This window comes from Danio aesculapii, chromosome 7, assembly GCF_903798145.1.
Source record: "Danio aesculapii chromosome 7, fDanAes4.1, whole genome shotgun sequence".
Taxonomy (NCBI): Eukaryota; Metazoa; Chordata; class Actinopteri; order Cypriniformes; family Danionidae; genus Danio; species Danio aesculapii.
In genome coordinates this window covers 37,186,755-37,201,810 of record NC_079441.1, presented here as the reverse complement: position 1 = coordinate 37,201,810, position 15,056 = coordinate 37,186,755, and the positions used below count along the sequence as shown (strand labels likewise).

Sequence of the window (15,056 nt, the reverse complement as noted above, 5' to 3'; positions counted from 1 at the left end):
ACATCTGTTTTGTTAAATTGTTACAATGTCGCACTTTGTTCTTGGTGCGGTTCGCTTTCACACTGCAAAGTTTCTAAACGGACCAAAAGAGCTAAAACAAGTTACGTGCGGGTAAACTCTCCTCACATTGGTTTCACGGTTTATTTTGCAGAGTCCTGCTCAGCTGTCATGCGTCCTTATTTTAATGTATGACGATGAGCAATAAGACATGAATGGTGACACCCACAGACATCGTCACCAGGTATAAATCAGAGGTAAGACTTTCTCATACAGAGCCGTGTAAGCCATGCAGCTAATTCATATAGCCGTATATATGCCTATTACATATCCATAATACACTGTGAAATAGCCAGGCTCGGATCGTTTTGCTTTCTCACTACAATGGATTCGCTTCAGAGTTCATTTCAATCAAGCCGAGACCACCTCATTCAGGCGATCTCGGACCGATTGTTTTGGCGCGGATCCGAGCGCGATTGCTGGATTCACATTCGCCAAACGAACCGCGCTAACCTGGGAAACGGGTCAGGTTCCGAAACGAAGGTCGAGGTGTGAAAGCGTCCTTAATGAATAAACCTTTTACCGCATAACAATCTTCATCATGCAAGCAACAAATCAGAAACATTAAGAACTTACAGTATGGAAATCAACAGAGTAAGCATACGCTGAAATCTATAGAATACAATACATACCAGCCAAGGAGGTGCAGGTCCTTTCACTGGTAGGCCCTTAAGCTGAGCATTCTGAGAAATCCAAGAAAAGAAAAGCATTTGAGTCTATGCATTATCTCACTTCCTTTATTCCTATGGATATTGTGATGTGACAAAAGGATCACAATTACTGTAATTAGTCTGCAACATAATTATAAAGAGCTGTGCCAGTTCTTCGACGGATAACCGAACAGTAGAATAAAAAGGATGAGACAGACTTGGAGGCCATTCATGGAGATGTGTTTTTGCAGTAAAAAAAAAAGTGAGATGCAGTGCAGTGAAATGAAAACAAAAGCTATAGAGACTACAGAGACATAGTTTGAACAAGTTGAACTTTTTGACGTTGGAACATAATGGAAAAACAGCTCAGTGGAACACACAAAAATTTTTAAAAGTTGAACAGAATGTACTATAATGAATACAGGGGTATGCAGCCATTCAGATTAGCAGTAAAATTGGATTGAAAGTCTGTGACAAGATTAGATAGAGTGTGACAGTGTGTTTTAGAGGGTGTGTGGATATATCCTTTAAAGCAATGAGAGATGAGCCTCTTTTGGACATTGATGCAAGAGGGCAATTCAGAGCTCACAAGTGACATGAGCCAATGACCCCCTCAGGAAAGTCAGACATGCGCACACACACACACACACACACACACACACACACACACACACGCACAAACACAAACAGAGCTCAGAACTAATGTAGCTCGGAGGTTGCTTTAGGACAGGCTGCTATTGTGAGTTGAAGAGACATCTTTTATGAGTGCGACATAGTCTGCAATCTTCTTTGTCCAAAAGATATACCTTTGTTTTTAAACGGAGACCATGGCTGATGACTCCTGACATTCATTATTGTTACAGGTGAAGTGTGAAACATTTTGAAACATTAAAAAGGAAAGTGACTGTCAAGCTTGTCTTCCCATCTCTGCGTTTTTGTCATTTGAACTGCTCTGGTTTAACCACTGTTATTAATGACATCACGCAGGTAGTGAAGCAATAGAATAGTAAAGTTGGCTGATTTATCAGTCTGAGATTATAGCTGCATAATAGCAAACAGAATTGGAGAACTACTTAGCTAGTTTTGTTTGATTTGATTTGAATTTATTTATCTGGTTAACAAAACTGAATAGGAAACAAACGTGTCTGACACAAATTCTAAAAAAACCCATCGATGATAAAAAGCAATAGAGCCAAAGGTTTTTTTCATCATGGTCCTCTATGGTGGCAAATACACAGAAGATGATGCAGTATCTACTATCACTTACTAATTCTAAAATGACATAATAATACATATAAAACATTTAAATATACAATATTCTACCAATTATTTTGAATTTAAATTTCTTCAAAGCCTTTAATCTGTTCTATGCAGAAAAAAATCTCTATATCATACGATATCAATAATTATTGAATATTTTTTAACAATCCATTTGGGAATATTAGGATTTTTTTATTTAACCACTTTATTATAATTTACCAACATTACTAAGGCAAATAGTTTTAATAGTCAAAAACAAAAATATTGATATTTTGTCAATATCGATAAAACTTTTTTTATTGATATTGACAATGGTGTTCGGTCAATAAATATCGATACCGATTTTATCGCCCAGCCCTACCTGTTTATATAAAATTTATTTTTATTGTATGCAGATATTGTAATTCCTACCTTTTACAATACAGTTATGTTAATCTCAAATTACCGTGTCAAAATAATTTTTTAATCGGCAAGCGTTCCAGTGTAGTGACCATAGTACTCTGAGTCATTAGTTACAGGAATCCAGGGATGCTAAGAGTGAAAATAATTTGTACACCAGTTAAAAAAAAAAAAAAACATTTAAAATATATATTCTAAAAATATAATACATTATCAACAACAAGCTCACACTTTTAAAAAAATCTTACTTACAACCTTAAAAATTTTACTATAGATTTTACTGTTTCTTAGCTCAAGAGCATGATCTGTTCATATCGCAGTAACAAAAGATACAACTACTCAACTTTGTGATGTTTGCTACTGCTGTTTTCAAATCTACAGTGCTAAGTATAATTGAGTACACCACATTTTGAAAATGAATATTTTTCTCCATTTCTCAGTGAATATAGGCAATGTATTTTGGTGCATTGAAACAAAATGGATTTATTAAACAGATATATTTCTCAAAATAATGTTTGAGCTTTCTAACATATTTAGAAATTGAAAGATAATACAATTAAATTCAAGCAAAAGATATCAACAATGAGCAGATGCTCGCCAATATTAAGTGAAGTTTATTTATAAACTAATTTTGAGAGGATCACATGCCAGCCCTGCATTATTCAATTTATGATTCACCAATCAGACGATTCCTAAGCCACTATAAATACCCTGAGTTCCAAATGACAGCCATCTTCATTTTGAAGAATCCCCCCTTCCACCCCTATCCCTCCTCCTTTCCTAGTTGGGTGGCACGGTGGCCCAGTGGTTAGCACTGTTGCCTCACAGCAAGAACATCACTTGTTCTAGTCCTTACAAAGCCAGCCAACGTTTCATTGCGGAGTTTACATGTTCTCCCCGTGCTCACGTGGGTTTCCCCCGGGTTCCTCCCTCCGTCCAAAAACATGCAACTTAAGTGAATTGACTAATCCAAATCGGCACCATAGACATGCTACTAGAAAGTAGTTATCTCTTAAGAGCAATCCCTATCTGTTCATTAGCTACTACAGCAGGGGAGTTCTCGAGATCTACCTGAGCTCAAACTCCCCTCTCGCCTTGCAAACGGGAGGGAGCCCCGGGCTCGAGGATCTTATGAGCTCAAGGTGCTCTCCCGGGACAGCATGTGAAACACGCTTCATAATCAATCATCAGCTAAGTGTGAACTCTTGAAACTTCATTAAAATACTAATTCAATAGTTCACACTTAGCTAATGCTTGATACAAATTGCAGGTTTGGTGTGCTGTCCCGGAAAAGAACCCTGAGCTCGGAGATACTTGAGCCCAGGGCTCCCATCTGGTCATTTAACATAGAAAGGGGTCCAAAATCAGGTAGTTCTCAAGAGCTCCCCTTTTGTATAAGAGAAAAACGGGTGGATGGGGGATTCTTCAAAAACAAAGATAAGGGAGGTAGTAAAAAAAGAGCTATTTATCTAGGCTTGGATTCGTATGATTGGTTTATTGATGACTGTTGATGAGAGACCTGCCGTGTTCAATCATACATGTGATCCTGTCGAAATTAGTTTAGAAATCTTCACTTAATTTTAGGACACTGAAAAAGATTCTTCAGAAAGTTTTCAAAAAACTCCTTATTCTAAATCAGTTTTATTTGTAATGTGCTACATGACCCTGTGTGCAATGTACTTTTTAACACTAATTACAGTAAAAAGTAACACTGCCGAGAGACCCCAGATTTAATGACTCAATCACATTGCAGCAGTGTTGCCAGCCACTGCCCTAATCACTCTGTCAGCCTTCCCGCACACGCTTCCTGCATCCCGCTGCCTCAACAGAGCGTTCAGACACATTCAGTGTTACACTGATCCACTTAAGACTAGAAAGGAAGCAATCAGCAGTACTGTAAAAAGCAGAGGTCGGTGGACAGAGTGAGAGGAAGACAGAGGGAGCCCAGTTTCACAAGTGCAGCCTGCGGTTTCTTCTTTAACTAAAGCCCATGTGACAACTGACCAAATTTCCTTAAATTTCAACCTTGCTGAGATGGAAGGAAGGGCAGTAAGAGAGAAAGAGCAAAAAAACTGTGAGATCCAGGCTACTGACCTGAAACTAAAGTGACAGAGTATATTTAGCCTGCCGATTGTCTCCTCTTTCCCCATCCGCTCTCTTCTACCCAACCACACACCAGTGCTCAAATTAAAGTCAGTCTTTTAACAACCAGAGTTCAACAGTCAAGGATGGTGAAATGATCAATCCCATTAAATGAACAGCTCTGATAAGATCGTTTTTCAAATTAAAACCATTAACCGAAACCTCAACTGGAATATTTAAGACATAGTCAGAACTAGAATATTTAAAAGAGAGCTTCAATTCTGTGATCAGCGGGATCTCTAATTCATTGTGGTTTGGGACTTTTAGCCCTAGGCTCATCTTTAAATGAAGAGCATGTCTGGTATCTGAATACTGTACAGATGAATGAAGAGCCGATTAATATATTATACTGAAGACTCTGAGCAATCAAGGAAGCCATTCTCTCTGTGAACCCGCGAGTAAGACAGGCTCAAAGTTCAGACGGCCCTCATCAATACAGAATAAGCTCACTCCAACACTTCCTCCTTAATAAAATGACACCAGCAGGACAAATCTGAGATCTTTGATCCTCCAAAGATGGACGCCGAAGAGGTTACAGCGCCCTTGGGCTGTCAAACTCTTCTGAGGCTTGTTAAAGAAGCTCAGTTATGCAATTCCTTGGAGTGCTTTCCACTTAATATTCACTGCGTCAAGGCTCATAAAAAACGTATGGTAACTCAGCTGTTTAGTTAGAGGCCTCTTTTTCAACATGATAGCTCGTACATACAAATCCCAACACAGTTAAACAACATTCTACGGTCAGCAGAGTTTAGAAGGTAACTGATAAAAGGAGTATGTTTAGATGAAGGTTAGTCATGAATATTTTCCCAGCTGCCCCTGATCTCAGAGGCCCTAGAAGGACTAATGCATGCATAAGGCTAGACAAGCTGCACACCAGAGTATAGCAGCAACCATCTCTGATTCCACACGCACACACAGTTCTCATCTCAACCTCTCACTGGTTAATGCTCCTTTGAAATTATAATACCCCACAAACTATCATCTCTGCATTAAACAGGAAGTGGGAGATGAAAGGAAGAGCTGCATATCATTACTCTGGCGTCAGCTAATCACACCCCGCATGACTAGAAAAAGACACAGTGTCAGATAAACTACTGAAATTTTTAGAGCAGAGTCCTTTTTTTATGAGTTATAAGGACAAATGAATCGTAGTTTCCAGCACTGCTCCTAAATCAGTCAACGCAGATTTCAAGCAATTAACGTCAGTTATCACGCACAGCACCGATCTCTCACATCAAAACAAAAGATCAGGCAAGTGAGACTGCGAATATAATGTTCCGAACATCAGCTCAAACATTTATCATTTCAGAAATGTTTAATTAAGGACTGTGACATTTCTACACAATATATGAAAACAGCACACAGTACTTTGCAAGTACTTAAAAGTGCATTAGTAACTTTCTCCTACTGATGCAGAATAACTCTGAGAACTCAAGTAAAGCTAGAAAATGTCTCCAAGAAGATTGAAAGAAGATTGATAGTTGATGGGAACATTCATTATATCTTTCTGATTTTTTTTTATTCACAAACAAACTCTGAATAATGAATATAAGCAAGCTCAACCATACTTGCTTCAAATATGAAAACAAACCTCACTGAACCTCGTGGAAGCTCAAAATGCTGTGTGGCATGCAAGAATGAACCTCATTGGTTCTCACGCATCAAGAAAGCATGCATGAGATGCATGAAACATGCATGAAACATGTATGTGTTTCTGTATACCAAAACCGTTTGTTGATATTTTCACATGACCAAGAGTCTGCATTTGAAACATTAAAATAGCTTCACACAGAAAAAACATTTATGTCCACTAAGAAGAACTGAGATGCCTTGTCTGCTTACTGTCAAGACATTAAAAGGCAAATCCTCTGCAAAAAAGGAGAGCTGACATGAACAAATGGAAGAATAGAGTAAGGAAGGTGTCAAGGAATGCTGGGAAACCATATATGAATCAAAAAGGAGAACAAAAAACAGAAAACAGAAAAAAAATCCACCGAAAGAGGTGAGTGGAAGAACCGTATATGTGATGTGATCTCTCTCTCTTTCTGAACGCACTAAGGAGCGCTAAACACCACAAAAACAGTTAACCTATCAAAATAAATCACATACCACATATAAAAGCTGTATCCATGCATATTTCCCGCCAGTCCTGTGTAAACTACAGCAAGCAGAGTTTATTTGTTGATAAATTTATCTATATTGTGAGATGCACCTGTGTATATTTCTAAATAAACGACAATATTTAGCTATGATGTATGTCTGCATTTTTTGCATTTGTTGTTGTATTTATTTATTTATTGTTTATTGTTAATAACTGATAGCTATTGCCTGTAAGAAGGTCTATGTATTGTACATTGTTCATACTGTATTTATTGTTTATAAATAATAATAAAAATAATAAGAATAATAATAAACTTGAAAGAAATGCTTAATATTAACCTGAAGTTTCTAAAACTGAGATAAAGGAATCAGATCTTTAGTGGTTTAAGGTTATATGATGAATTGGAGTTATTCTGTTGTTCCACACTAACTTGACATATACCGTTTCTTCCACATTTGAGAAATGTATATCACAATAACTTTAGATTTTTAAATAAAAATAAAATAAAATATAAAAGTCGGCGCCAGTGGTGTAGTGGTTAGTGTGTCGACCTAGTGGTCCTGTGCCGACCCTTCCCCTCTCTCTGCTCCCCATGCTTTCCTGTCAATACTCTTTACTGTCCTGTCTAATAAAGGTGAAACACCACCCCCCCCCTATATAATATTATATATATTATATAAAAATATATAATATAACATTCCCAATCCAAATGAAAAAATCTTATTACTGAAAATTTGAAAATGACTTATATGGTTCTTTGTCTTAAGGCCTCATTTATTACAGATTTTAAAACTTGGGGTGAACCAACCCTTTAAACCTCTTTAAAACCTGTCTCTAAAATTGGTGTAGAGTGAATTATTTTACCTCGTCTTTGGTGAGAGGTCGGAATCGGGCCTGGTATCTGCTAAGCTCCACGTTAAGACGGTGGACAGTCATCTTCAAGCCATCATTCTCATCCACCAGCTCCTGTGCTTGTTGTCTCAGACTCAATAACTCAGAGCCTTCACCTACACACACAATGGCAAATAGTTAAACCAGAACTGATTAGAGCAAAGTCACAGGCAAATGAAAACTCCCACCCAGGCATGTACACATTATATGTGCTTCTCTAACTATGGGCACTTTGAGTAGTCTAAAAGAACATGCTTCATAGAGGAATTCTGTCAATTTCTACATGAACAGCTATGAACAAGTGTCATTTTCACCACATCTCAAGCACCATTCATACTGTTGTCTCCTTGGTAACCAGGAAGATTATTTTTTTGGAAAAAATGTTACTGGGGAATAAACTGTTAGATGTCATGGGAATGACACCACAGCTGAAGGACAGATTGAACAGTGATGGAATATATATATATATATATATATATATATATATATATATATATATATATATATATATATATATATATATATATATATATATATATATATATATAATACACACTGAAAGTTTGTCTTTATTTAATGGTTTAGTTCATTTAAAAATGAAAATTACCCTGTGATTTATGTACCCTCAAGGAATTCTAGGCATATACAAGTTTCTTCTTTCAGTAGAAATCAGAGTTATTTTAAAAAAGCTGCTGGCTCATTCAACCTCTACAATGGCAACTGGCAGGAGTTTTGCTTCAACAGTCCAAAGTAAGTCAATTGAAGTGCATTTATTTATCAGATACAATAAAGAACCCTGTTCATTTTGCTGGCATATGTGGCAAATCTCATAAATTGAGTACCACAGTGGAAGATACACAAAACTCTTCATAAAGTTTTAAATATGGATATCTTTCACAAGATAAGAAGAGTATTAACCCCACAGGAATGTGTGAGGTACTTTATATTATGGATGGATGAATTTTACTGGACTTGTTTTGAACTTTTTAAGGGTGCTTTCACACCTGCCTTATTTATAGTTTAGTTGACTTACACTAGAGTTCGTTTTCCCTTGTGATGCATCTGATTGTGTGTGCACCAAAAGTGGACCAGAAAAGCATACCGAGACCTGCTTGAAGATGTGCTCTTGGTATGCTTGGTGCCCTTGGTCTGGAGCAAACGAACTGAACCACAGATATGAAAGCACTCAAAGCGAAATACCAAATTTACAAAAATAACTCAGCATAAAAAAGAAAGTCAAATATATCTAGGGTGCACCTTGAGGGTGAGTAAATCATGGGCAAATTTTCCTTTTTGGGTGAACTAACCCCCTTAAATACTTAAAATTATAAGTTTCAGAAATGGGGCGACACGGTGGCTCAGTGGTTAGCACTGTCGCCTCACAGCAAGAAGGTCGCTGGTTCGAGTCTCGGCTGGGTCAGTTGGCATTTCTGTCTGGAGTTTGCAGGGTCTCCCTGTGTTTGTGTGAGTTTCCTCTGGGTGCTCCGGTTTCCCCCAAAGTCCAAAGACATGCGCTATAGGTGAACTGAATAAACTAAATTGGCCGCGATGTATGTGTGTGCATGTGATAGTGTATAGGTGTTTCCCAGTTCTAGGTAGCAGTTGAAAGGGCTGAAATTCATAATATCAACACAAATGGGCTACATTTATTACAGATGAATTTATACATTTATACATTAAGGTCTTCTTCAGAATGCCATATTAAATACTAAGTGGTGGGCTTTCACATTTTAACATAACATGTCTGGATCTGGGACAAGGGTAAAATAAAATCTTAGTATGAAAGGCATTAAAAAAATCTTGAAATTAATAATGAAGCCGTGCTAAACAGAGGTCACCTTCATATAAAAATAAATACCTGTAGTTTGAGATACTTCCATGTACAACACAGAGCTGCCCCTTAATTAGGTAGATCTGTACACTATTGCAAACAAAACCTATTCAATTATATCATCATTCAGTCATGTCAAGAGTTTCCATATTCAATCAACAGGGAGAACAGTTCAACAGGGAGACAATGTGGTTTATCAGTATGTGATTTTAAGCATGGAACAATTGTGTATCTATCATCATATGTTTAAGTTACTGCCTTGATATACTGTTTATTTGTATTGTGTCCTACCAAAAATGATAAAGTAGTACCTAATAAAGGGAAGCACTGCTTACAAATGTCTTGAAAATAAGTAGTCTCATTTTAAAAATGAGGGAGAATCTACATTTGTAATGTAGATTTTTTTGCCACAGTAGGTTGCCTAAAGGAATAATTGACCCAAAAATTTTAATTCAGTCATCATTCTTTCCTCCTCATGCTATTCCAAAACCTCTCAAGTACATTTTTCTGACTTAATAAGGAATGGGGACTGGAGCTTTCAAACTCAAAACAAAAAAATACACAAAAGCATGACAATTAAATTAAACATTTGTGGAAGTAAGCTGTTTACTGTTAATGTTGAAGATTTCCAATTCATTAGCAACTGTAGGAAAATAACGAGGTACTTAGTCCGTAAATCAAACAGTGAGGTAAAATTAAGACAGAATGTCAAAGAATGTTATTATTATTATTATTATTATTATTATTATTATTATTATATTATAAATCTGATTAAATAGAAAGATAGACATGTTAAATTCAATTCAAGAAAAACTGGAAATTAAAAAAATATTCAAACCCAAATCCACCAAAAAAAAGGTCACATGGGTTTGGAGCAGCAAGAGGGCAAGTAATGATGACAGAATTGTAATATCTGGGTAACACAGGATAGGCCCTGTGAACTCAGTGGGATGTGTAGCACCTGTGGAGTTTCCTCTCTCTCTGTGAGTGTGGCAAAGCTCCTGCTGGAGATGCTTCATGTGCTGACTCTGCTGTAAACATCTCTTCTCCAGCGTCTCTTTCTCCTGGCTCAGAATTTGATTCTGCTCCTTTAGCTCCTTTACAAGAGCGTGCTGTACCTCTAGCGTACTGCGCAACACTTCACTGTCCTCTGCACCACACAACACACAGCACACAGCACACAGGGCAGGGCAAAACACGACAGACACCACAGCAAGAAATCCCAGATCATTACACAAGAATTTGAAAAAAGACACAGAGGAAAATGTAAAAACAAAGCAGAACACAAGACATGGCAACACAATTCTCACAGCAGCAGCACAGCAAAACATATCCATCAACGAGTGCAAAAAAATGCAAAGGCAAGACAGAAGGGAGAACTGACAAGATGGACACAAAGAAATAAAAATGTGGCAGAGAATGGAAGATGACTGCCTAATTCACTGAGTGAATTGAGTTAGTCTTAACACACATTATTGAGTCTGATACGTCTATTAAGATCAATCAATCATTTTATTTTGTTAGCCTTCTGTTAATTTATTATTAACCACTCTGTATGGTGATTTTTTAAAGCAGCATAAAAACCGATTAGAGACACAAACTCAATGTGATTTAAACGACATGCATAACTAAGGAGATCTTGTTTTTGGTTCTCTAGTTTAAGCCAAGAACTGTCCTGAAAATAGTGTCAAATCTTAGGTGATGAGGTGGGTTCAAGCCATAAAATAGCAAATAATTCATTTAATTATTTACTGAACATTAATTACAAATGTAATAAGGTACGCCAGATTATGTGCTACAATGACTTTATGACGATTAGGAATATTTCAGCAGCAAAAATTTGAATTGGAAAGACAGAAGAGCTGGAGAAGTCAATAGTACTGTAAAAATATAGAGCTGAAGCCCCCTTACCTGGACTTCTGTCTCTCTCATTAACTCTCACTGGGCTATCTTTGCTCGTCCGCGAGCTTTTACTCTTTGATCTGGGAGAGCTCCAGTCCTCCAGTTCTGAGAAGAACAACAAAAAAAACATTCAGAAAACAAGACGAGTGAGGTACTAAATCAGTGGTAAAATGATTGTGTGAATACATAAGTAATTGTAGAATATTATTTTTAAAAGATTGTTATTTAAATGGACGAGTAAATGATGTTGAATACATGCAGCACACTTTCCACATAACAAAAAAATATAGCTAAAATTTTAATTGTGTGAAAACAGCAATTAAGAAAGCATCTTATAATATCATATATAATAATATATAATAATATATATATAATAATATATATATATATATATATATATATATATATATATATATATATATATATATATATATATATATAATATTTATAATATAAAATCGGTTAATATTGGCACTCCAGTTAACTGATGTCTTATTCTGTACTTTACAGTAAGGAATTTTACAGTATCAGTATTGTTTTTAGTTAAAATACAACTATAAAGCAGCTCTGAAGTGTTTATGTCAATGTTTACATATTTTGATGGAATAAACAAAGGAAATTTCCATATCAAACCGTTTACCAGCTGATGCAAACGTTGTCAAATATTGGCTACTGTAAGATGTTTCAAATTGACAAAACAAACTTTGCTTTGGCTTAATTTATAATCTAATTTATATCTAAATTATATTAATCTAATAATAGTATATTAGTCATTCTTCAATTTTGCCTGTAGCACATTTTTTTTCATTATGCATTGATTAAGGAGAGCAATTATTTGACACAAATCTTTTGTAACCTAGTAAATGTCTTTACTGTCATATTTTATCATCTTAAGGCATCCTTAAATCCCACTTTTAAAACGTAGTGTAGATATTATCTCTTTTTGTGTCTAGTATTGCTTGTGTATAATCACAAATGTACACGGAACAGAAGTCTAATCAATGTGTCTTTAATGAGTTGAAAAGAAATTTAAAATCAAAGCCTATTTCCTAAACACAATACTTCTTCTATTATTATGTTCATAAACCTTCCAGTGCAGTTTAGGGACGTGTGATATTTATTGCCTATGATACTATGTTAATTGGTATTTTAACAATGTGCAAGCTAACATTATCGAGTGCATCATTCACTTGCAAATAATCAAGCAAGCACACGTCCTTAGAGTCCAAAAGCATTGACTGCATAAATGAAGCCAATTAGCGTGCAGTCAAAATGACCCTATAATTCATGTTATGGAAGCCCCAAAAACAAGACAAGATGTAGTTAAGAAATAAGAGGCAAGCAAGAGTACCATTTTTTTCAAACAGCATGTGATCATAATGGAAAATGTAATTGATTTTAGACAACAGCTCAGCCAACATGACGTTACTATTGAGTGAGTTACATTTTAGCCGCAATGCTGTGTGTTTTATCTGCCTCACTAACATATATTAATTAATCAAAACTAAAGCAGAGCATTTGCAACTGAGGTGTTTCCTCCACAAACAAATCTATGAACAAATCATTTGAGTCAATTATTCAATGATCAGACATACTGTTTACAGTTCCCAGCTTAAAAACCCACTCAGCACGAAACTGTTTACTAACTGTTAAAGAAAAACTTCAAAAGCTTTACTGAGATATCCGTTTTTGTTATTGTCACACATCCCAACCCAGTTTACTTCAACATCTCTTTACACTATTAATTTTTCACATCTTTTTGTCAGCCAAAAACACATGGCTGGCAACCAAGCTCATGTTGCATCAGTTGCTTCTCCCTCGAGCTCGCTCTCATATCCGTCACTGAGCTGATCACTTTTGAATCTCACACCCACGGTCTCGCACCTTCCTCTCACCCATTCACAGACAGCTTCAGTAAATCCTCTATTGCTTCTCACCTGCTTCAATCACTTCCTCAGGGTACAGAGAACTTCTTTCTGTTGACACCTCTCTAAGAGCTGTGACATCCCCCAAAACACTAGCCACATAAACCAAATGTGGTGCTATAAGGGGCCGAGTTTTTACCTAGTATGCTTTCATGTTTGCATCAATCCAATATCAGGTGGATGACACTAAAATGCAGTGGTAAGCAGGGTCTAAAACTTTTAATGCATGTTCATTTTCTTCCACAACCAGAAAAACTAAATCCGAAAAAAATTTCACAAGAAACGTGTGTTCATGTCAAAATCAGATAAAAAAATTGCGAAATAACACTGTTGAGCAGGTTCTTAAACACCACTGATTAGCCATTGTTTTTCAATTCAATTCACCTTTATTTGTATAGCGCTTATACAATGTAGATTGTGTCAAAGCAGCTTCACATAAAAGGTCACAGTAAATAGGAACAGTGTAGTTCAGTTTGTAGTGTTTAAGTTCAGTTCAGTTTAGCTCAGTTCAGTGTGGTTTAATAATCACTACTGAGAGTCCAAATACTGAAGAGCAAATCCAACGATGCGCAGCTCTACAGATCCTGAACCATGCAAGCCAGTGGCGACAGCGGAGAGGGAAAAAAAACTTCACTAAAGGCGGAAGTGAAGAAAAAAAACCTTGAGAGAAACCAGGCTCAGTTGGGCATGACCATTTTAATTTCTCCGCTGGCCAAACGTCTTGTGCAGAGCTGCAGTCTCAGTGGCGGAGGCTGGAAGCTGGCCTCAGCGAAGACTCGTCTGTCTCTGGAGCGTCACAGGAAACAGTCTCATGTTCTCCACTCTTCCATGACCATAGCAGTAGTTGCTCAGGATTCGGCCAGGTCCAGGATATGGAAACCTTGGGATCATCTCGTCGTTGGTCTTGGATCGAAATTATTGTGCTCGAGTGCTCAACAGATAGGACTGTGATTGGCTCCAATGATCATCACCCAATGCTCTTCACTGAGTTTATTCACAGATACACAAACACAGCATTTGAAATCCACGTCTATCAGTGGATCCATCTATGAGAAGATATACAAGCGATCCACTAACAAATCAGGTAATAAATGCAGCTTTTAAATTCTACCATGTCCATACGTTTACAAAGTCTTGTGAAGAGGATGAAGTGATGATCATTGTAGCCAATCAAAGTCATATCTGTTGAGTAAATGAACAAAATTTCCCAATTAAACAATCTAATCAATTGCTCCCAAAATGCATGTGCAAAATTCTGATATCGTCACATTGTACTATCATCCCACATAGTGCTATGCAATATGACATTATTTTTTGTATGGGCAAAATAAAAAGTGAATAATTTCATATCAGGCTCTATCTTTTTTTTGAGAAGTCACTCAATATTTGGTAATATGTTTTCAAAATGTATAATGACTGCAAAACTACTCATTATGGGGATGAGGACAGAAACAGCATATGAGAAAACTCTTATTTATTATTTAGAGGTATTTTTATTTTTATGTTGGACATTTAATCATTAGTTTTTGAAAAGTGTTGTATATTTTATTAATATTTAATTTTATTCAAACATTTGCTCTTAAGATCTAAATAATGTGAGAAATATGATCCTTCAAAAAACAGTCCTTTACATGTGGTCTATATAAATATATAAACTATTATTTGATTAAAGCTACAGAAAACTTACTATAATGTGATATATATTTTTAGGATATGAGATGACATATATCGTGATATGAGATTTTTGTCATATCGCCCAGCCCTAATCACACACAAATCAATCACCATCCATCTGTTATCCATTGTTCAGTGTTCTATCCTTTCACACTGCTGAGAACTTCATAAATAACATTAGATAAGTTCTGATAGTCTGTAGACTAATCGAAATAAACTATTCA

The 15,056-nt window shown here is 36.3% G+C and overlaps 1 protein-coding gene across 2 annotated transcripts in view; it reads right to left on the bottom strand.

Moving 5' to 3' along the window:
* Positions 1-15,056, bottom strand: part of cep89 (centrosomal protein 89) — a 99,265-nt gene that overhangs the window by 75,531 nt on the left and 8,678 nt on the right. Inside the window, exons 8-11 of one of the 2 annotated variants that reach the window (XM_056461821.1) lie at positions 11,243-11,338; positions 10,293-10,481; positions 7,474-7,616; positions 690-740 (exon numbers count right to left, since the gene is read on the bottom strand). In XM_056461821.1, the coding sequence (XP_056317796.1) occupies positions 690-740; positions 7,474-7,616; positions 10,293-10,481; positions 11,243-11,338 (479 nt within the window). The remainder of the gene's footprint in view (positions 1-689; positions 741-7,473; positions 7,617-10,292; positions 10,482-11,242; positions 11,339-15,056) is intronic. The other variant, XM_056461822.1, reaches the window with a different exon arrangement.